General features: G+C 43.7%; 1 protein-coding gene across 3 annotated transcripts in view; it reads left to right on the top strand.

Moving 5' to 3' along the window:
- LOC119401833 (PHD finger protein 1) overlaps positions 1-23,608 on the top strand; it is a 129,950-nt gene that overhangs the window by 96,872 nt on the left and 9,470 nt on the right. For 2 of the 3 annotated variants that reach the window (XM_049417601.1, XM_049417599.1), the window contains 8 exons: positions 4,482-4,558; positions 5,065-5,117; positions 6,630-6,741; positions 7,264-7,390; positions 7,472-7,539; positions 8,045-8,200; positions 16,588-16,707; positions 22,553-22,661. In XM_049417601.1, the coding sequence (XP_049273558.1) occupies positions 4,482-4,558; positions 5,065-5,117; positions 6,630-6,741; positions 7,264-7,390; positions 7,472-7,539; positions 8,045-8,200; positions 16,588-16,707; positions 22,553-22,661 (822 nt within the window). The remainder of the gene's footprint in view (positions 1-4,481; positions 4,559-5,064; positions 5,118-6,629; positions 6,742-7,263; positions 7,391-7,471; positions 7,540-8,044; positions 8,201-16,587; positions 16,708-22,552; positions 22,662-23,608) is intronic. The other variant, XM_049417604.1, reaches the window with a different exon arrangement.

The following is a 23,608-nucleotide window of genomic DNA, read 5'->3' as shown; positions in this document are numbered from 1 at the left end:
CCATTTACATCATTTCCGTAAGGACCGGGATGATGCCATGGCGTCATCCGGTGGTGTAGCCGTTGTAGTTAGTCAAGGAATAGCATGTACATACACCTTACCTCTCCAAACGTCCCTTGAGGCAGTGGCTGTTTCGAGTGTTCTCCTGAACAACTCATCACCCATTTGTTCTCTTTACATACCCACACACTACCACCTGCAAAAAACATGAATTCAGTCCTTAATAGATGAGCTACCAGAACCTTATCTGGTCCTTGGGGACCTGAATGCACATAGCAGTCTGTGGGCGATTCTCGCTGTGATGCGCGCGGTCGTCTGATTGAACAGTTCCTTTTTCTCTTCCGTGCGTGTCTGTTGAATCAGAAAGAGCCAACATATTATAACCTGGCAAACAATACCTACTCCTCCATAGATCTCAGCATTATTCCCCCTTGCTTCTACCCTTACTCAATTGGAAAGTAATTATTAATCCTTACGGAAGTGACCACTTTCCAATAGTTCTGAGTGCACCAACAATTAATGAATCTCCTCCACACGTTCCCAATGGAACATTGACATCGCCGATTGGGAAGAGTTCCGTAAAGTTGCCTGCTTAAGTTGGACTGATATGGTGGGTTTAAGTACAGATGCAGCAGTAGATTACTTTACAGCTTTTCTCACGATGATGCAACTAAGTGATCCCACACACAACTGGATGCCCTGCAAAGACGTGTGCTGTGGCTGGAACAATGATTGTCGAAATGCGCGCAAAAAACAAAACAAAGCATGGAGGGTGCTTCGAGACTCTCCAACAGCAGAGAATCTTGACAATTTTAAAAACATAAAGTCTCAAGGCAGGAGAACGCGCCGACAAGCAAGAAAGGAAAGTTGGCAGAGGTTTTTATCGGGCATCAATACATATACACAGGAGGCTAAAGTCTGGAACATGGTCGGTAGGGTAGCAGGTCGACAAGCACATTCACTTCCTTAGTTAACACACAAGGCGACCGCTTGGAAGACCAGGCAAACTTCCTCGGCAAACATTTCGAACAGGCGTCCAGCTCGTCGCACTATACTGAAGCTTTCCAGCGATACAAAACAAGAATCGAAAGACAGAAACTAGATCGCAAGTCCAGAAAACACGAAGGGTACAATGAACCTTTCTGCATGGCTGAGCTACAAGCATCGCTTAATTGCTGCAATAATTCCGCCCCAGGCTCCGACCGTGTTGTGTATGAAATGTTGAAACACCTTCCATCTGAAACGCAAAAAGCCCTCCTTTCCCTGTATAATGCGGTTTGGTTTTCCGGCGAGATCCCCTCGGCCTGGAAAGAAGCCATCATTATTCCTATTCTAAAACAGGACAAGGACCCATCCTCCGTTGCGAGCTATAGGCCCATCGCACTAACAAGCTGCCTCTGTAAACTCTTTGAAAAGATGATAAACCGCCGACTTATACATTTCCTCGAAGCAAACAAATTACTTGACCCATACCAGTGCGGTTTTCGAGAGGGTAGATCTACCTCTGACCACCTTATCCGTATCGAGGCACAAATTCGCGACGCTTTTATCCACAAGCAATTCTTCCTTTCGGTGTTCCTCGATATGGAAAGGGCCGACGACACCACATGGCGCTTTGGAATATTAAGAGACCTGTCCCACTTAGGTGTACGTGGAAGAATGTTAGATATAATAGAAAGTTACTTATCCTATAGAACATTCCGTGTTCGAGTGGGCAATGTCTTGTCCCGAACATTTGTCCAAGAAACAGGAGTGCCGCAAGGTGGCGTGCTGAGTTGTACACTTTTTATTATCAAAATGAATTCTTTGCGTTTGTGCATCCCGCGTAACATGTTTTATTGCATATATGTCGATGACGTTCAAATCGGTTTTAAATCTTGCAATCTTACAATGTGCGAGCGGCAAGTTCAACTTAGTTTGAAAAAGTTAACCAAATGGGCAGACGGACAACGGGTTCAGCCTTAACCCGCAAAAAAGCACCTGCGTCTTATTTTCAAGAAGGAGAGGCCTCCATCCCGATCCGGACATTCACCTACACGGCCAGCGGCTACCTGTAAAAACCGAAACAAATTTTAGGCATAATTTTAGACATGAATTGACCTTTGTACCTCACATCAAAAATCTCAAATACAAGTGTCTGAAAGCTATGAATATCCTCAAGGTTTTGTCGCGAACATCATGGGGCAGTGATACAAAATGTCTGATGAATCTGTATAGAAGCCTAATACGCACGCGCCTAGATTATGGGGCGATAATCTATCAATCTGCGACACCAAGCGCCTTGAAAATGCTCGACCGGTCCACCACTTGGGCATTCGTCTTTCTACAGGTGCTTTTCGCACCAGCCCCGTAGAAAGCCTCTACGTCGTCTCGAACGAGTGGTCGCTCCACCTGCAGAGATCTTACATGTCCTTTCTATATTACCTCAAAGTGAACGCAGACAAAGAACACCCGTCACACTCCACAATTAATGATTTGTCCAGTTCTGCCCTGTTTTACAACCGTCCTTCGGTGAGACAGCCCTACTCACTTCTCGTGAGGAGCCTAGCTGAGGAAATGTGTGTGTCGCTTCTTGAACACTGTTTGATGGCCCCTGCCGGACATCTCCTGCCGTGGCAGTGGCAGCTCATAGAATGTGATGTATCCTTCGTGGAAGTTATCAAAACGCGCCTATAGCACATATCCGTACATACTTCCTCGAACTACAGCACAAATACAGTTGCCCAGAATTCTTTACTGATGCCTCAAAGTCCAATACTTCTGTGTCTTACGCAGCTGTTGGTCCATCTTTTTCCGATGCCGGCATTCTGCACCCGAATACGAGCATCTTCACAGCAGAAGCATACGCCATACTTGCGGCCGTCAAACACATAAAACAATTAAAGCTCCAAAGCGCAGTAATATACACCGATTCCCTAAGCGTGGTAATAGCCCTCAAAACTCTGAACAAACACAAAAACCCCGTCCTCGTCTCCCTGTACTCACTCCTATGCACAGTCTGCGCACTCAAACAGCGCGTCGTAGTGTGCTGGGTGCCAGGTCACCGCGAGATCCAAGGCAACGTGTTGGCTGACCAGCTAGCAGCCTCCGCCCATGAAAATGCTGCCGCCAATACACTCCTTTCCGTTCCCCCACTGGACTTAAAACATTTCATTAAAAGCAAGCTCAGGGCTTATTGGCAGAACACATGGGACACACACACACAAAACAAACTACATGTTATCAAGCCGCATCTGGGTAATTGGCCGCCAGTATCAAAATCACGCCACACAGAAGTAATACTTACAAGGCTAAGAACAGGACACACACACAGTACACACTCACACCTTCTATCCGGTGGTGAACCACCCATGTGTGAGAAATGTGGTGAACCACTCACCGTGCTTCACATTTTAATTCAATGTACAGAATTAGACACACTACGAAGAAAACATTTTACATTACCCTACCGACAACAATTACCATTACACCCAGCTATGTTCATTGGTAGGGAACCTGTTTTTAAACATCAGTCGCTCTTCGCGTTTTTAAAGGAAGTCCACAGCTTTCACGTCACATACCCAGGCAGTCCGTAGCACGACCTCTGAAAAGAGGTTGGTGCTACGGGAGCTACATTGGAGGAAGCACCTGCCTCCCTGCCTTTGGCCTCAAAGGCCCTGAGGAGGTATTCGTGCTCACAACATACGCTCATTGTTTTATCGTCACAATCACTTGTCATTCATTCTATATGCACATGCCTCATGTCATCTCATAATTTTACTACGTATATGTTTTACCCGCCTTTAGCGCGGGAATTTTAGGCCCCTTTACAGCCACCTAACATAACCATTGTTCACTTTAGCTATCATGTCCTGGCACTCTTTGGCCATCACATGGCCCTTGCACCAGTAAACAACATACATCATCATACCACGAAAAGCGAGAAAATATGTGAAATGTGCATGAAACAGGCAGGGGCATGCGCTTGCTTTGAATGTTTCTTTGGCTTTAGCACCACACATTTGAAACACAGAAAAAGTAAATAAAAATGGTGTTTTCCAATGCGATGCAGATTTTGATGTGAAAAAATGTTTGCAGTTATGCAAATAATTGTCAAGGCAGTTACTTTTTCAATAGCTTACCAAATATTGACAAAAAAGTACCGATATGCGCGAGGCAACCAATAGCAAAACGTATTGGTCGCATCTTTACATCTTGTAGCTTTTCTTTTCTTCTTTTCTTTTTTAAAGTTTGGCTCAAGTTACCTGGGACACACTGTATTTGTTGGTGCAGTATACATAACCGGTAGTATAGCGGGCAGAGCGGCCTTTTTCTTGCATCTCTGTATTCCATTTGCATTCATTGGAACATAAGTTTCCTGGAAACTGCTTAAGGCAGAGTTAACCTTTTCTATAGTTAAAGTTAAGAGCGCAAACTTCCTCAGACAGCTTTTCTTCTCTTTAGCAGACCCAGTCATTGACTGAATTTTGTTTGATGTGCAGATGAAGACATTGCAGTGGGATGATCAGCACAAGGTGAACACCAAGAATTGCTATTGCTACTGCGGAGGACCGGGCGAGTGAGTATGCTTGTTATCTGATAGAGCTGGTTGCCTTGTGCCTCAAAGGGTTCTTTTGCAGTTCGCATCATTGATTGGCAGAGCTGATCACATTTCCCTTGGCACACACAGCATGACGGAATGGTGGGCTTTGAGTGCACTACTTTGAAAAAAACGTTGCATTGTGTTCCACTGTTATTGAAACGGTTTATGCAGCTTTATTTCCAAGAATTCTCTTCTGATTGGAAGGTTTATGGCATACAAGGAAAATTAAGCAGTGTCATTTCAATTTTATGTTAACAAAATAGATAGAGCCTGACACTATTAGACATTGTCGAACTCCAATGATTTCCTGTGCATTTGCTGCCATTTATCTGCTTGCACTGTTGATCTTATAAGTACTACTGGAATATTAATGCCTCTAGGTTTGGTCATCTTGGTTCCCATGTCTTATATTTGAATCATATCACATATTGCTTTTGTTCATGAGCTTTTTACGTATTTCTGAACTCTGCTTACTTTTTCAGGTGGAATATGAAGATGCTTCAGTGTCGGTCATGCCGACAGTGGTTCCATGAAGGTATATTGCTAAACGAACCTTAATGTGAGGTTATAATTTGCAGTAGAAGTTTATCTGTTAACTTTTAGGAAAATGTAATTTAAGTGAAGCACTTTTAATATCAACAGGCAAACTAAGAGGCCTGCCAGAATTGCTTTTTATACTTAAGGATTAAAAGATTATTTGTCATGAAAAACTTGTTCTTGCCTGACGAACGCCTCTGCGAAGTACTTTTGATGGTCTGTTGTAAGCATCATGCAATTAGATGGGAGTGACTATGAAAGAGTATGGGATGAGCACTTAAAGTTACCGCATGAAAAAGAGACCAAAGAGCTACCAATGCACCGCAAAGAATGGTAAATTGGGAAAGTTGGAAGTGATCACTGTAAGCAGCAAGCAAACTCTTTAAGGCAACTAGTAAGAATGCAGGATGAGAGCTTTGGCTTGTGCTATCATGTCTCTGCAGCCATTGTCCTGCATTTATTCTCAGTGCACTCATTGCTGAGTTAAATGAGCAAGTCTAAGAATTCTAGGCATGGTGTGTGGTGGAAGAGTAGATGTATTAAGTGTGGTAATTCTTGCTTCTGCTGAGTTTGTGCAAATCATTTTGGGAAAGCTTGCAACATGCCAGAATGTGCTACTACTACAAAATGTGTTAAAGTAGTACTGACACGAATTTGAAATATTTCGGATTGTTGCTCTAGATAAAAACACTGGTGTTGAGAACCCTAAAAAGAGTATCGTGGTGTATGGAAATGCATCGACTATATTTTTCATACCGCTACCTTAAAAAAACGCCTTCGGTATCTATACCGCGGGGGCGGCTTCTCAGTGATGTGTCATTGCAGTATGACGTCACGGGGAGACAGCAACTTGCGACATACTAGCGGCAGATCTGTCATCTGGTCGTGATGCACGTAAGCAACAATGAGTGAATTGTCGTCTAGTGACCCTGACAGTGATTTCTACGATTGAGACTGCATGCAGGATGCAGAGTTCGCAAACTCAGTGGAGCTGTGTTGACTCGTTGGGATAATGTCCATTGCAGTGGTGCTGGCTTGCAGATGCTCATCGACGAAAACTTCAAAATCAAAGGAAAATATTTTATACGTGTTGTCTGACTCCGATGTGTGGAGAGTGTTAACACTGCATACCAAGGAAACGAAATGTGTCCGTTTTGCGACGTCTCAAAATCGTGTCAGTACTCCTTTAAGGTACTTGCCTTTGTATATATTGAACTCTATTTTTATTTACAAGGGGAGGCATAGCAAGGATATTTCTAGTGTCTAGAGCATGACATATAGTAAAGTGACTGAAAAAAAGGTAAGCAACTTTGCACTCGATAGATGTTACAAGACATGTAGTCAGGATGGGCCTTGTACTATGTATGTGGATGGAAGGTCATTTGTAAGTGGCAGAGGAATTAAGTGTCTTGGTATATGACTCAACATTTCTTAGATTACTGTAAGCCTTTTTTTTTATGCTACAAAGCAATGTATAATATGATTACATGCCAAGACATTCATTTTTCAGCTTGCATCCAAGGCCTTGAAACCCCGCTGCTATATGGTGACAGCTTTTACTACTTTACATGCTCTGTGTGCAATAATGGGCCAGAAGTTGTCAAGCGGATGCCCCTGACCTGGTTTGTCCAGTTATTCACTTTTGTTTGTAGAACAGGAATAAAGTTGTCATGTTGACCATGTACTGAATCACTTAGCCTATGTGTGATGCCTCATAATTTAACAAGGGGTGGTTGTATACACTGCCCAGTGCACAATAGGTTATGCATCATGCACAGAGTAATTTCTATCTTTTATTGGTTGACTTCAAATGGTTGTGTCTGTCCCTCAATCAATTCACCTTCTTCCATTTATTTTATTTTCTGTTACACTTACTCTAAACATCAATGCTTTGTGTGGCACTTTCAAACCAGGAGGTGTTACTTGCATGTGTAACCATGTTTAATATGTTTCGTATGCCTATGAAATACTATTAGCATTTACATAATACGCACTAGCCCACGAGAGCATAGAAGGCATGAAATTGGAACACGATCAGTTTGCATGTCTGCAGTTGCTACACTTGTAGTCTACTCATCTGCAAGTCCATGACTATCCCTGAGTGTTTTTTGTTTGACCTGAGATATCTCAAATTATTTTTATAGGATGGACATTACTCATTTGACATTGTACAACTTGGTGATGGAGCGTCGCAAAAAGTATTACGACTTGGATGACGTAATCCTTCCATACCTCAACTCTATATGGCTGGCATTGCAGTTGCCATCCGATGTATGTAGCTTTTTTATATGTTTGCATAGTGAGTAGTACTGCTGTGTTTTTATGACCCAGGTTTGTATGCTTTTTATCTAGATTTTTCGTTGTTCTGTCCGTGAAAGGCGAACAAACATCTATGGGTGCCTGTGCAGCGACAGAGCCAGGTAATATTGTTTCTACATCTTGATTGTTCAACAGATCATGTCTGAGTAATAGTAATAGGCAGCCAGAATTCTCACTAATGCATGTGTATGCACGAGAAAACATTTTATGTACTCCTTCGGGCTGGCAATCGCAAATATTAGATGAATTGTGTTCTCTGTGCAGTTCCAAACGTCTTAGGTGTAGCAAAACTCCTTGTTGGGCTAGTTGGCAAATTACTTTGAATAAACTAGACGCTGAACCACCACCAGAAGAAAGAAGAGACAGAAGAAACGAAAGGGATGCCCCTTCCTTTTCTTCCGTCTTCTTTCTTCAGGTGGTGGTTCGCCATTAAGTTTATTCATAGTCAGATGTAGCCGATAAAGCCTTTGTCCCTTTGGCTGCACTTTTTTCTTCTTCATTCTGTCTTATTTGCTATCTTATTCTATTTATTATTATTATTTTTCAGACCAGCATGATATTATATTAACAGAATAATTTTTTCTTGTGCTCATTCTCTTCGTAAAGGTTCAAATCTGGTAAAGAAGTTAAAAAGCGAACATCACTGTGGGGCCTTCGAAACAGAACTGCTCCCCCCATTCCGGGAGAAGAGGCGCCACGGGAACTTCGAAGTGTTGTGCCTGCCTTACCTCCGCGTGCACCACTTTCCAAGCCTGCTCCAGGGTAGGAAGGAAGCTCTCTTTTACCTTGCCTTTTGTGGGTTGAGAACAATGGCTTTTTGAAAACTGCTGTTATGCAGTAGTTTAAAGGAATACTCTTTTACTGGAAGAATATGGGCAGAAAGTCTTTTATTTTCACTCTTTCAGTGTGTATGAACTAAGGCGTATTTATTTATCTGTACGGGCTGACTTTGCAGTTGCCATCTAATGTATGTAGCTTTTCGACGTGTTTGTATAGTTTGCTTGGTGAGTAGTAGTGGTTTGTTTTCTGTAACCTAATCCTTCAGAATTGTGATTTTAGTCTAGTTAACTTATTTTATTTTGTTACAAAGGAAGGGGAGGCTAAAGGCTGAGAGGCCTGACATTTGGTCTTGCAGAGCCACCGGGATTGGCCCACCTTTGACCAAGCAACAATGTCATGTGATGACGTCATAGGGTGATGCCATCACGTGATGTTTTTTATGCATCACTTGTGTTGATGTCAATGCCAACAGTCAGTTTTCGCATTTGATAATGCATCTATAGGTTTCGCCTTAAAGGGGCCCTGCAACACTTTTCCAAGTAACCATCGAATGGCTTTATTAAAGGAGTTTATTGCCTCACGAATTGACCAGCGCAAAAAAGCTTTAGAATCCTTCAAGTATAAGCAGACTTAGAGATTTGTCGCATGCTTTAATTGCTTTTTCTCTTCTCTCATCTGGACGAGCGCGCTGGAAGCTAAGCAAGGAGGGATGGCACAGGGGGAAAAGAAATTCCGTCACGCATGCGTCATAGCCCTGAGCACCACCACACACCCCCCCCAGCCAGGATTCGATCCCGCGACCTTAGGGTCAGTACATAACTACTAAACAATTGGTGCATGCGGTATACTTTACTGCTCTTAGTGCTGTTAGTAGTAATATGTGAAGGCCATTATGTTAATTGAAATAAGCTTCCTTAATTCCAAGAAAATGCAGTCCGGTTAATACATAGTAGTTCTGCTGCTGTGGCGGATCAGTAGTTGTGTTACATCCACAGTCACATAGTTGCTTGTTATTCCTTTTTTATTTGCTGTCTAGCGCTGTCTGGCAAACATGCCATAAAGCAAGATCCAGCGTTGCACAATGTGTACCTTCCAGATGAACGGAGTTGGCGCTCCTGTCTTATCTTACTCCGTGATCTCGATGTATTGCTCCGTATGCTCCGATGCCCAACAATACATCAAAGGTATCAAGGTTAAATTGTGCCTGTGATTCCTTCATTCGTGCGATAAAATTTGCAGTAAACAGCTCAGACACCCTCAAAAAGAAAAGAAAACAACACATGGTGGCCATGGTGTATTTTCAGCTCTTGCAATAGTTTGCATTTTTATAGTATTCAAAGGCATGACCTTTGAGATTAAAATTTGATACTGAGCAAGTTGTTTTTGGGATTGTGAGTATACCGTAAAATTCCGAGCAAGCACCCCCCCCCCCCCCCCCACCTCCCCCCCCCCAACCAAGTCAAAATTGCCAGCATTTCAAAACCATCGAAATACTCCTCCGAGTCAGTTGCAAAAAACAGGCCACAGCATTCCGCTTGAAGTCCGCCGCGGTCTTCTGGCACCACAGCTCCAACATTGGCCAATCCGCTGTGCAAGTCGCCGTCCTCCGAGCCATCGAGCGCGTTACTAATGCTTCATCCCTTGAAGGACCGTGCCACTGTCTCAGGTACAGCGGCCCACACCTCGGCAACAAAATCAAGCACATGTTGCCGCGACGGCTTCTTCAAGTTTCCTTTCGGTGTTCGCGCTTCCTCACGCATATATTGCTCCCACAAACGCCGCAAGGTGGACTTGAACGGCTTATTCCAATACACGTCAGCAGGCTGCCGGGTGCTCGTGCACCCCGCAGGCACGTAAAGCACGTCGGTGTCGTACTCCTCGAAGGCATTTGTAGCGGCTTGTGTCTTATGGATGGGCGCCTGGTCCAACACTAGTAAGTGTCGCACGTCGTCGACGTTTAGGCCCCAGACTCTCGACAGCCATTCTTGCATTTTCTCCGACGTCATCCAGCCATTTTTCGTGGCGGTGAGAAGAATATTTGCTACGAATGGGAAAAAAAGGCAGCGTTGTGATCAAACGAACTAAGCGACAATGTGACCCCTCGCCCCTATAAAAAAAAAATAAATTTATTCTCACCTGGTATGCGAAGGCTCGCAAAGGCCCTGGCTGGATTTTTTCCGCTTCGCTCCTTGAAGATAATGAAGGCCGGGAGCTTGTGGCCGGTGGCGCAAGCAGCTAGGCAAACCTAAAGCCCCTTGATTTAGAAAGTAGCGACACTCAACTCAGCGCGCGCGTTTTCCTCCTCAATTCTTCTCGGATTTCTCCCCTCCCCTGGCCAGCGCGGTGCGCACGGCACGCTGAACCCTCCACTGGCTCGCCGCAGCCGCATTAGAATCACTGCGCGCGCTTGTTTATTTGGCCCCTTGAAGCAGTCAATGAAAATGTGTCCCTTAAAAACGGTCGTGACGAAAGTGGGCTTCCGATAGAACATAATGACAAATATATTTTTTAAGACACTTTCTTTGATAAGTGCAAGTGGATGCGCTTCGAAAAAAAAAAAATGTTGCAGTGGCTTAGCTCGGCTATGCCAGAATAACGTAGCGTTAGCAAAGGTTCAGCTGATTGTTCTTAGCTTTCCTGATTGTCTAGGATTAGCTTGATTATCATACTTACTGCTGCTTCAATGACACACACATAGTATACATATTATGTGGCACATGTATATTTATTTTGCTAGGCAACTATACTTCGGGATCTGATGAGTTAAGCTTCTCCGCTCTTCTGCGCCATTGAGCAGCATTTGCGCTCTCCTTCTCCATGGCTAGACCACACTGCCAAACGCCAGTCAGAGGCGCTATCAAGCGGCTCCAGCACAGTGTCAGACGATGACTGCACAGCGAAGGCGAATAGCTGCACGCGCGCCAGCGCCAGTACGTCTACCTCGGCTACGACGTCACTCCTCTGGAAAGCGCAGACCGGCGGCAGCGGCGGAGTGCACGGGAGGTGCCAGCTCCGATGCGCCAGCTGTGTGACATCGCTAATCCTCGCGCATGTGCAGCACTGCTCTTGAGGAGCCGCGCGAAACTGGCTCGGCTAGGCCGGTGTAGCTAACGCTACAAAAAGAAATGATATACCAACTGACGGCAGAGCGGTTTACTTCTCTGTCGCCGCTTAGGCAGAGGTGTATTAAGGGACACTAAAGGCAAATAACAATTTATGTCAGAGTGTAAGCTCGATGTATGACAACTTCTAAAACGACAATATTATCAACAGCAGTGCCCTACTTACCGAGAAATTAAGGTAAATGTATCACATGATGAGCGCCACGAGTGGGACATTTTCGAAGTGATCCCGATGACGTATGAGAGTCTGCCTCCAATAAATCACTAGTAATCAAACTAGCAGCCATAAAAAAAGAACCTACCGTGCATGAAAAGACTTAATAAAATGCTGTTTGTTCGTTTCCGTTTGATTCATGGAAAAAAGAACCTCTGTGGCGTTGCCATAGGGAACGGCGCGCGTGGTTCAAAGGTTCCGTTTTCGCCGAACTGCGCTTCGCCCGGCACCCTGTTTCGCTCATGCGGTCGCGTCTCAGTGGTAGTTTCGGGATCGCGTACTGCCGCGTGTGTGTTTTACGCGCTCGTGAAAGTCGCTCTGACAGAAAGTTCGACAAAATGCCGCATGCAACGACGCCGGCACTACGAGCCATCAGCAGCATACCGCGTTCATCGGAGCTCAAGTCGCTGAATTGGAGCCCAGCATCGCGAGCCAATGTCTCGTCAAGTTCTCCGTCCACATCCATTGCAGCGATTGCGGCAAGCTTCGATGGCTTCGACGGCCGTTGTTGCTGCTGTGGGTCCCGCTACTTTCGCTCTGCTGTTACTAATGTCGGCGGCCGCGCAGTAAAGGCGGGCAACGTTGGGCACGGCAGCAGTGACGTATGAAAGTCTGATTTCAGGCGGGTGATTTGAAGTGCGCTAACGCGATGCGGACCACTAAAACATGATTTTATTTCAAAATAAGCACTTCCTTGGCATAAAAGTAGCGCTACTAGGTTTCTGGACCGCTATTTCAACAATCAACGTCGACTTAATATTTGCCTTTAGTGTCCCTTTTAGCGCATATAATGTAAGCAGCATAAAGTATAGTCGAGAATTTCGTTCCTAATTGTTGTCTTGACGAGCTCAAAGAAGGTAGCCAAGTAGAAACCATGAAACACTATATCTATAATCTATAAAATCTATAAAATGTCTTTAAATCGTTTAAAACCTGTATAAAACGTTTTATAGAAGTTTCGTGTTTCGTGGGAAATGTGGTGGTTTACTTGAATTGGTCGAGGTGAATAGGCCCGAAGCCTTTTTGTGCCAATGCGGCTGTCACACACATAAGCACGCACATATATACACACGCACATACACACATGATACAGGCACGCAAACACGCGATACAGCCACACGCACATATATACACACACGCACATACACACACGCATATGCAAGTGATACAGATACGCACACACCTACATACATACACATGCACCACATACACAAGTGCATGCACGCACAGGCATACACACACACATGTGCGCACACGCACCAATACAGGCATGTGCAACGCACGCAGGAGCATGCACACACACATACGTGTGCGCACGCACACACAGGCGCGAAGACAGACAAACGCACACATACAAACATGCATGCACCCGCACACACACGCGTGGAGGGTTCATGGCGTGCGCGAGCAACTAAAAGCATGCGAAGTTTGCTTGCATGCGCTTTTCGTGATGTCAGGACCACCTGACTGGGAGGTATCGAGCGTCGCAGCTACTCAGCGTTGCTGATGCGCCGACTCCACGAAAGAGAGGGTGAAAAAAGAGGAGGTTGACGACGCGGCGGCATGGATTAAACAGCGCCGCTACTTTCCAACATCAAGGGGCTTGAGGCAAACCGTGAAGCCTCGCCGGGCACATCCAGTGTTCGCAATCCGTATGGTGCTTTCGCCGACCACGTTGTTCGTCCTGTTGGCGGGGTTGTCTATTCGCACCATCGTGTGATCCATGTTGGCCATGTTATATAAGGTGTGGCACTTGCTGCCTCCGAAAGTTCCTTGGGCGTCTTCTAGCGTCTTCTGCAATGGATGTGGACGGAGCGCGGCGCATTGCAACGCCGAACCGCTGTTGTGCCGTTACTGAGCTTCGATCAAAGTTTTGCCTTCCCATAGTTTAGCTGCAGCAAATTATCGAAATTCTTCTCCCATTCCCGTATCTGCTTCCGGTCGAGCTTGAAATGTCGAGACGTCTGGTGCACGTTCTTTCCGTTTTCTCGATGCCATCGAATAACCTCGATTTTCTTAGCCATTGTGTAGGACTGCATAGGCATAGCTGACCTCTCACCGCAAACACAAAGCAACAAATGGCACAGAGCATGCGCGGAGCAATCGGGCTGCAGTGCAAAGCAGGATTGGATTGGATTGGATTGGATGGGATCCATGGCAGCCAGCAGGACCACAAAAAAAAACACAATATTTGTAGGAAAATCCACGGAAACATTTTTTTGTCAACTGGATGTGGCAGGCCACTGTTGCCTGGGCGCGTTGTCGCGGAGCAGTGGAGGGGGGGGGGGGCACTTGCTCGAAATTTTACGGTAGTTCGTCATCACTCAGTGTTGCCACACTGTACAGTTCAGCTGCCACAATAAATTATTCAAATGCAAATCTTCTATTAGACCAAATATGCTTGAACTTTGCCGACTTGCTGCGGGACGTGTACAGGTTAACATAGGATATATGATTCAAACTTGAAACTTTTTTCATGACCCCTTTAACTTGCAGTGGCCTGGGTAAGCAAGAGACTGTTCTAGTGTTGGTGGAAAAGGCATGTGACAGAGTCACATCACAACAGGCGTACATATAACTTTGCAACAAAGAGATGCAGGTCTTAAGGAAGGAAAAATATATAGAGAGGTAGGTGAAGTGCAAGGCAACAATCAGTATCGTTAAACTTTATTAGCTCGTGCATCTAGATGGCTGCTTGTCAAGCAGACTTGTTAGCGTTCATCTGTCCTCTCGTTTCTTTTGTCCCTATGTCCTTCTGTGCCGCAATTCACTGATAAGTTGTACTAACAAGCCAAAGCAGCGACTTTACAGACCATTCATCGTTGGCCTGTTTCATAAGGGATCCCATTCAAAGTGATTATAAGAGAGGCTGAAAAGTTTAAAGGGTTCCTGCAACACTTTTTGAGCATGGTCAGAAAATGCTGCCGATCAGTAGTTGAGGCTCCTGAGAACACGTGAGCCAAACATTATAGTGCAGCACACGGCCTGGAACTTACAATTAATTTTCAAAGTCAGCTAGAAGTCGCTCGCTCTTCTTGTGACAAATGATGCCATATATCCAAAAAAATGACCGCGTTATACTAAACACAAAGTCCATGGCCATTGGTTGAATGCCGCATCGTGAGCTGCATAGTTAACGTGGCCTCCGCGGGATGCTGTGACATGCCCCCGTGCACGCTCGTGATCGCACTTAAAGTAAGCTGCGCATTCGAAGAAAAAAAATTAAGAAAAGAATGTGCTCTAGGTCATGACCTCTGCTGATGAACAGATGAGGCTTCTTGCCCCCTTGGTAACGCCCCCCTGGGTAGCTTTCAACAAAGGAGAGAGAGAGAGCGCTTAAAGCGTGCGACAAATCCATGCAACTATGCTCGTACTTGATAAGTTCTAAAAATTTTTGCGGCAGTCGATTCGTAAGGCAATAAACTGCTTTAATGAAGTCATTCGATGATTACTTCTAAAAATGTTGCCGGGCCCCTTTAAAAGGCAGAGTTAGCACTACTGAATTTTTACTTTGAGCACTTGAGGTCACTATGATGCAGGCTCCCTTTTGATCCTAATATGCCTGCCTTACTTCCTGTCCATTGTGACAGCAAGAAGTGGCACAATAAGTCATTGCCAAGTCTCAGCTCGTGTTAAGGAAAAAGCATGGGTGATATTTTGTAGTTGTTAAAGTTTCAGAATGTGGGGCTTCAAAGAAGTAGCGATGTTGCTACTGCACACGATTCAGACACCAAAGGGGTTTTGGGCTTGAATCAGGCGTGCTATTTTTCAGTTACATGTAGTGTCCTAGAACTTGCCCCAAAAAGCTTTACTCAAGCAATCAAAGAAATGGCTGTTGTCCAAGACCACACTGGCTTAATTTCTGAGTAACTGGTGACATTGTTTGCTTATCACTGTCCCTCATCTCACACAGATGACAAAGATTGAAGGAAAAATTGTATATGTTTTCAAAATTGGTTGGTTGCCCATCTAAAATGTAATGGGCTTAAACCAGGATATTTTCGGCTGCCATACCCAAATTTGAATCGGTATCCTGTCTAATGACAACAAATGAGCTAGCCTCACAGAACCAACGGCAGAAAATTGTACCGTGCTGATTGCTTACAATGACCACTCAAAATTCTTATTGAATTTGAAGAATTTTAGGAGAAAATAACTCTTGCATCAACTTTTATAATATTTGCTTAAAATTCTAGCTGCTGTGGCATTAAGATGCAAATAGCAAGTACAAAACCTTATTTTTAATCTAATACCTCTTGCATGACCCAAAGCAGCACACAAAAAACTCTTTGGGCCCTGAATATTTTTTATCCCTGTTCTCAAGTCCTCTACTACAGATTTTTAGAATATGGGCAGCAAAATACAGGGGCCCTCCAACGATTAAAGCACAAGGGGAGGTTGCGCTCCCCTTAACCCTCCCCTTGTGTTTTCTCTGCACGAAATAGCCACATCCGTGGCTTCTGAAAGAACATGAACCGACTAGCCCAACAACGTGTGCTTCTGGATTACATTTCTTCTACAGTGGGCCCGTGTCTGAACCTTCAAAACCCAGCTTTGAGTGTAAACGCCCTTGTAAAAAAAAAATTGCACTCCCCTTAACCCTCCCCTTGTGTTTTCTTTGCGCGAAATAGCCACATCCGTGGCTTCTGAAAGAACATGAACCGACTAGCTCAACATCATGTGCTTCTGGATTAAAGCTTTGCCAATATTCTTAAGATTCGCACTCCGATGCCCCATGTGTACTTAGTTAACTAAACCTTTGTGTAATCAAACATGGTAGCACTCATCGAAGCAACAGCGCCTACCTAAGGCCAAATCTGACGCAATTTCGAAGTAATTGGCCATGTCTGTAGCAAATAAATGCTTATTGCTTTCACTGTTATTGCATAGGTGAAGAAAATTGAACTGTAATCTACCGCACTTTTCAAGATCATTCATAGATTAAAAGCTTGTAAGCTAAAATCTGGATGTTTTCTCCTGGTGTGCCCTACCTTACAGCTTATTTGGTTGGTCGCTCTGATCCTCTGGCTCAGGGCCTGTATATATGTCTACAGCCCACAATCGATGCGAGGGGTGCAGGCTTGCAACCGAACGCTTCAGCGATCTCGGAGAAGCTGGAGCAGCACAGCTAGTGCAGAAAGCCACCATGTAAAGTATGTGCACAACGTCTAGAAATGATTGCCTTAAGCTTTGATATATGTGAATGTAGCAACAGTCCTTTTAACCACACACACGAGATATTCAAGCGATGCAATAGGCAAACCCCTGTGTAAAATTGTCACATCATGAACCATGCACTGTCGCGTGGTGGCATGGTGCAACTAAATGCATGTGACATCATAAAAATGTGGAGACGCCTCTTCGTGTCAACAGCGTGAATTGCAGTGTCACCATCCGGTAGGTAGAAATTAAAACAATCTCATGGCTCTCAGTGGTATCTCTTGCCTAGCGTCATCTAGCAAGCATCTGTTTTAATGTCAAAACATTGCAAATACTTTGCCCTCATTGTGAGATGAGATGAAGCGAAGACAATTTCACCATTTATTTTCTACTGTGGTGTCGGAAAGCAAATATGAAATATGTACTGAACTATCAAGAATGTGTTTGCATCGAAGTAGGCAATGTCTTCCCTGCCATGTTGTTGGACAGTTAAGTGGTAACCGGCAAAAGCCGGTGCACAGGCCTCCTCCTCTCGGCTAGATCATGCCAACGCTCTCACTTTGAAGTCAGAACTGTTGGGAGTGCTTTGAGTCAGAGGCTATCACTTTGGGAGAACCATCTGAATATGGTTGGACTGCTGGACCATCCAAACAAGCCATCGTTTTTCAGAGTGCTCTAAAAGACAAAAAAGCAAGATTGAAAAGTGCAATTTCTAAACCCTTGAAAGTCCTGGAATTCTTTCTTTCCTTGAAAACGCTTGCATTTCTTGACAAATGTTGTCTAATATTGACGATGTGACCTGCTTTCTGTGGTAGATAAGAGTTCATTTGGCGAGCTCCCAATTTTCGAAGCAATACACTGGCGTGAGTGCATATGTTCTGCTTTGTGTGGTTTGTGCAGGAACTCAAAACCACACCGTGATCAAGCAGTGCCATAACAGCTATTGTCGCTCAGTGGCGGCCCACTCCCCTCTTGCGGCTGGTCATACTGGCATGAATCCAAGTATCCAATTATATCAAAGCTCAAAAACAGGAGGGCCTTGGTGACTCTAGGCAGTCAAAAAAGTATTCAATTGTCATCACAGGAAAGAAAAAAAAAAGACAACATATTCATTGTTGTTTTCACTGCTTTCAGCAGATCACTACTTTGAGAAAGTGGAAGCAGCAGACGTACGACATCACCTTTTTAGTGAAACCAAACAGCTTGCTGAAGACTGAAAAACAAAGTAAAACAAGAGAACTGAAGAACATTAGCTAGTACAGTAAATGTCCCCGCAGCTGCATTAACGTTGTGAAGCTTTGAAGCTTTGCGAATGTTAAGAATTTTAATGTGATCAAGACCGAAAGTTTCTTATCTAACTTTTTATTTCTGGTGATATAAAGCTATTCATTCTGTTTTGGAACAAATATTATAGCAAAAGAAAATTCCTACTTGGAATGCTGTTCTATATCGTACAAAAACCATTGACGGGAGAACTCGAAAGTCCTTGAAAATCCTTGAATTTCCGCTTTAAAGACCTCTATGAACCCTGACACACCATTAGAGTACCTTGGCTGATAACAGGTTTTTTATGTCGCTCCCAACAGGAAAACCAAGATTGCTCTGGAAGCAAGTGGTCCCAAAGACTAAATAGTAGAGAACCCCCGCCTTATTGGCAGTTATGTAAAGCAGTAACTTGCATTAACATGATGATCACAAGAAGGGGACATGAGAAATGCTAGACAGCACTAGAATTAAACTAGCAGTTTTTATGTTCAGTACTATGATTGTTGCTTGGAGATTAAAGTGACTGGTCTGAAAAGTTTGAACTTTTTGCGTATAGTTTTATATATCAAACAGCTGTGCATATTGTACTAGTTCATGATTTTATTTCTGGAGGCCTGCTCATGGTTCGTATAGAATTAACTAGATTCACTAGCATTTATGTTCATGCTAGATGTGCGAGAAGTGATGGTCTGAACAGTTGAACTTTTTGGATAGTTTATAGAACAGCTGTGCATATTGTACTAGTTCATGATTTATTCTGAGGCCTGCTCATGTCTCTGATTAGGCCTGCTGACATAATATGCTGCCAGATCCTGGAGGCCATGGAATGTTTTTAGATTTTATTACTGCAGTTATATCATTGTTTCAAGCACTCAATGCCATCACAAGCTTAGAATGATGTACAGAAAGGCGTCTGCTCTGTGTAGCCAGGGAGTGCAAAGCGGTCACTAGACAGGGCACCAGGTGTTATTATTGAGATCAGTAGTCCCCCACCGCCCCCTCCCCTTTTTTTTTCACTGCTAGATTTAGAAAGATGACAGGGAAGAGGTAAAGTATGTTGATCCCCACCTAACAGAAGTCACCACAACTGCTGTGGGAATGTGTTAGGTGAAAATTGACACACATTTCCACCTCCCACCTTGGTGTCATATGTCTAGACCTAGCTGCATAAAAAAAATGATTGGTCTCAGTAACGACAAAACAGTGCTTATATATTTTTTTCTTAGCATGAGTGGGAGTGGTCATAAACAATGCAATATAGGAAAAAGAAATGAAATTCAAATTGCAAGTGTCATGTTCCTGGGTTATATAGTACTATATCTAATGTGGTGAGAACTTACTGGCAAAAATAAGGAAAAATGAAATACAGAACAGATGAACACATTTTTGCTAGCTAAGTTTTTACTGAAACAAAACGTTGTCCTGGATGCCAGCTGTCGATCTGGGAAGGTGGTTCCAGTTTGCTGATGTGCAAAGAATGAAAGATTGTGAACAAACTTCTTCGGCTTACTGGGAGCGTGGTACACACAACAGACGAAGGAAGAACCACAAAACACGAGCGCTCACTAACAACTGGTTTATTCACACATTAGAAGGACACATTATACACAAAGGTGCGCATGTCAAAAAAGAAGGAAAAGATTACAGCACGAGCAGCACGCGGCGCCACTTTATCGAGGCACTGTCTAAGAACTATCAATGTACTTAAATAACAGTCTTGTAGTGATATGAAGGATGGCTTATACACTGGTCTGCATTCCTGGAATGTGATACGCTTCAGAAATTTCGCGTGTTGGTTTGAAGGGGAGCCGGAACAGAATAACTGTTCCGGCATCCCCTAATAGAAGAGCACAGGGAGTGTGTGTAAAGTGAGCAGATGCTCCAAAAACATGTTAAGCAGTATGTCAAGTGCGTTACAGGAGTGGTATACGAGATACCCCTGTCTTGCGGTCGCATGTACATCGGCCAAACTGGCCGATGTGTAAATATACGCCTCAGGGAGCATAGAAGCTCTTGAAAAGTACCCCATATTCCCACTTCGCATCGCATTGTGATACATGCAAATGTCCACCGCTGTTTCGAAAAAACAGTTATTCTGTTCCGGCATCCCCTTCAAACCACACGCGAATTTCTGAAGCGTATCACATTTCCAGGAATGCAGACAGTGTATAAAGCCATCCTCATTATCACTACATGACTGTGAATTTAAGTACATTGATAGTTCTTAGACAAGTGCCCTCGATAAAGTGCGCCGCGTGCTGCTCGTGCTGTAATCTTTTCCTTCTTTTTTTGACATGCGCACCTTTGTGTATAAATGTGTCCTTCTAATGTGTGAATAAACCAGTTGTTAGTGAGCGCTCGTGTTTTGTGGTTCTTCCTTCGTCTGTTGTGTGTACCGCGCTCCCAGTAAGCCGAAGAAGTATGAATTACCAACTAGCCCACCTTTCAATACTTCTGCATTGTGAACAAAACTTTATCTGAAATGAAGTTATGCCCACTTTGTCAGAACAATATAGCCTAGTTGAGATGAAAGATGAAAGAGATATGATTTCCTTGCATAAATTGGGGCAATGTAAAAGATGGTATGATACAGGCATAACTGGGGAAATTTTGCGGTAAGAAGCTAAAGGTGTTAAGCATATCTTTCATGGTAGTGACACTTTTGGTACAATTGTAGTTCATCAGGACGAAACAGGCCGAGTTGTTTTGTGTTCCCAAATGGCTTATGCGTATTCCAGTTTGCTACGTAGTGTTTTGTACAATGTTAGTTTTAACGAGGTGGGGCCGGTTGAAAAATTATGGCGGAGATATCTTAACATGCTGTTAGCACTGTTAATTATGGCACTGGGCTATAACGCTGTTTGTTCCAATGCCCATTTACACTCCCAGAGAACTCCATGGGAATGCATGCCACTTATTGTACAGCCTCGTTAGATGAAAGACTAATCATGGTGTGGCTGCCAGGAAATTTCACAGACAAGCGAGGTAGCGAGTGGGCACTAGAGGTGCACCAGCTAAGAGGAGAGTGATGAGGGTGATGCAAAGAAGACACAGTTCACCCACAAGGAACAGAAAGCAGCAGCGTGTCGTCGGTGCACAAAGTGGGGGAGGGGACGATTGTGCTGGCTATAGACAAGCCATTGATCAGGCCTTTTGTTGTAGGCGTTTGCTCCACACCGCTCTTGGTGTAAGCTTGTGTGCACATGTCGACATTATCACTCTGTGGCTCTTCAGTTTGCATCTGCAGAAAATAGTTTTTTTTTACTCCATCAAACAAAAATCATTTCCTGAATTTTGTTCCATGCTGTACTTCATGGAAATTATTCGTCCATCACAATGTGCATAGTTGTGGAGTGTATATACTTTAGGTTTACTTAAGCATACATTGCCTGGTAAGAAGGAACTAAAGGCAGATTAACTCTGCCTTACTGGATGTGACATGCACCACGATCTTAGGCAATGCTCCACAAATTAAGAAAATTTAGGGGCTTAGGTCCCGAGCTTTCACTGTTGCTACCAGCAGACACACTTACAAGCCTGTTAGGCTTTTGTAGGATAGTTGCCATTGCTGTCCTGGCCACAAGCCCAAACATTGTTCAAGCACACTGCACATGGTTCAGTCTGTAAGTATGAATGGTCTTTTATGCCAGATCTCCATGTTTTCTGTTATTTTGTTTACATATACTGCTGTCTCTGCACGAGAGATTGCAGGGTATTGGGGTGGGGGTACAGAAGTTACTTACATTGATACAATCAAACATGACACAGCATGAATCCACAAGCATATGTGTAAGTCATAACAAGACAGTATTATATCTAAACTGGTGGGTCTATGGTTACATCTATGGTGCAAGCATATCCTGAGTAATTACTAAACTTCAGTTAAAACCTACAATTAATGCCCCCTGTGCTTTCCTTGGCTTCATTATCTGTTGGCTTTATTAGGTCGTGTCTCTCAAAGAAACAGGCTTCTCAATCCATCCCCCTTCTTTTGTAAACTTTGTCATGTTTTTTATTAAGGCAAAAGCCTTATCTGTCTCGGGAGTCGAAAAATGTGAAATTGTTGGCGTCAACACAAATGGTAAAAAAACAAGACAAAGTAATAAAAGTGTGTGACCATCACGTGCAGCCGGCCTCTGCAAAAGAATGACATGTGGCTCAAAGCGTACGAACCAGGAGATAGAACTGTGTGCTATGGTACTTAACCATATAGGGATGCCGCAGCTGCAGCCGCTCCTTTTCAGCCTCTCGCTTAAATAAAGCAGTGACAATGGCATCCTGCGACATCATCAAGGTGTCACAAATTTCCAAAATTTGTGATGTCCTCACATGACATTATTGCTCAATTAACGGTGGCCAGTTCCACACCACGTGACGTGCAGAAAGTGTTTTGTGTGGGAAGGGGGACAGCGCAATTGACTGACATCAAAGTAACTTAACCAGTGTCTCGTGAGCACATGCACTTTTGCCTGTGCTCTCCTCAAGAGTGCCTAAAGGGACTGTCAATTTTTCTTTATTATTTTTTGTTTTTGCTGTATGTCATTATGCTTTCTATTTTTAAATATTTTGCAGAGTCCGTGTATTCAGGCGTGGTGTTGTAAAGGACATGGTTGAAATGCGAGGTCGAGAAAATGGCCAGAAGAAAGCAAGAAGAAAAAGGCTTCAGAGCGGTCGCGTGAAGGTCAGTCGCTTCTTGAGTTCAGTGATTAAACACAGAAGGTGCAGTTTTGGGAGGAACGGTGATTTTGTGCTTGTATACCACTTTTGTAACAATTTAAGATGTGCCAGGTTGCTAGGTGCTACCGTAAAATACTGTTGGTGTCATCATCTACAAAATCTATGTGGTATCTGAACCCTTGTCTAGAAAAATGTTTGGTGGTTGTGACTTCCGAGTTTTGAGAACGTGCTGGCAGAGCTGCACCATCTTTTTGTTGGGTTCCATGCTCTTTCTTCTGAATAGGCCGACTGATTTATTTCTGGATAAGTTTACAGGATCATGTGATTTCACATATCTTAGCCCTTTGTGACATTTCGTCCTCATTTGGAGAGGCAGCTTACTTTTGCCATTTCTGTGCACTACCAACAAGGAAGTGACCGCAAACATTGAGGTAATGGGAAATTATGCATTCTTGTTGGCTAAAGTTCCTTTCTTACTTTTGCCATTTCTGTGCACTATCTGCAAGGAAGTGACTGTAAACATTAGCTAATGGGAAATTATGCATTCTTGTTGGCTAAAGTTCCTTGATATCACTTCGGGTTGAATTATCTTGCTACACACGATCACTTTGGTGAAGACAGTACCATGTTTAACGAGATGTTGGGCATTTTGGCAGACATTTCAAAATATTTTTAAATTTTTTTAGGAATACTTGCTGCCAGCAGATAATTATTACATGTAATCTGAGTAGGTTGTTGAATTTGGTTTATGAAGAAAATATAACATGGCTGACTGTACAATAATGAGATAATTATTTACATTGTACTTACACTTAATTGCTGTAAAATATACTATAATTTATTCTGACACTTGCTTTAAATTTGGTATCCCGAACCTTGGCATCAAATTATGTAAATTTGACACTTTTATAGACAGTCGACCATAATGCGTGTCACAAAGGGTTAGCTACT

Source organism: Rhipicephalus sanguineus, chromosome 1 (assembly GCF_013339695.2).
Source record: "Rhipicephalus sanguineus isolate Rsan-2018 chromosome 1, BIME_Rsan_1.4, whole genome shotgun sequence".
NCBI lineage: Eukaryota > Metazoa > Arthropoda > Arachnida > Ixodida > Ixodidae > Rhipicephalus > Rhipicephalus sanguineus.
The sequence above is the reverse complement of the archived record's forward strand: the minus strand, read 5'-3'. Positions and strand labels throughout refer to the sequence as shown.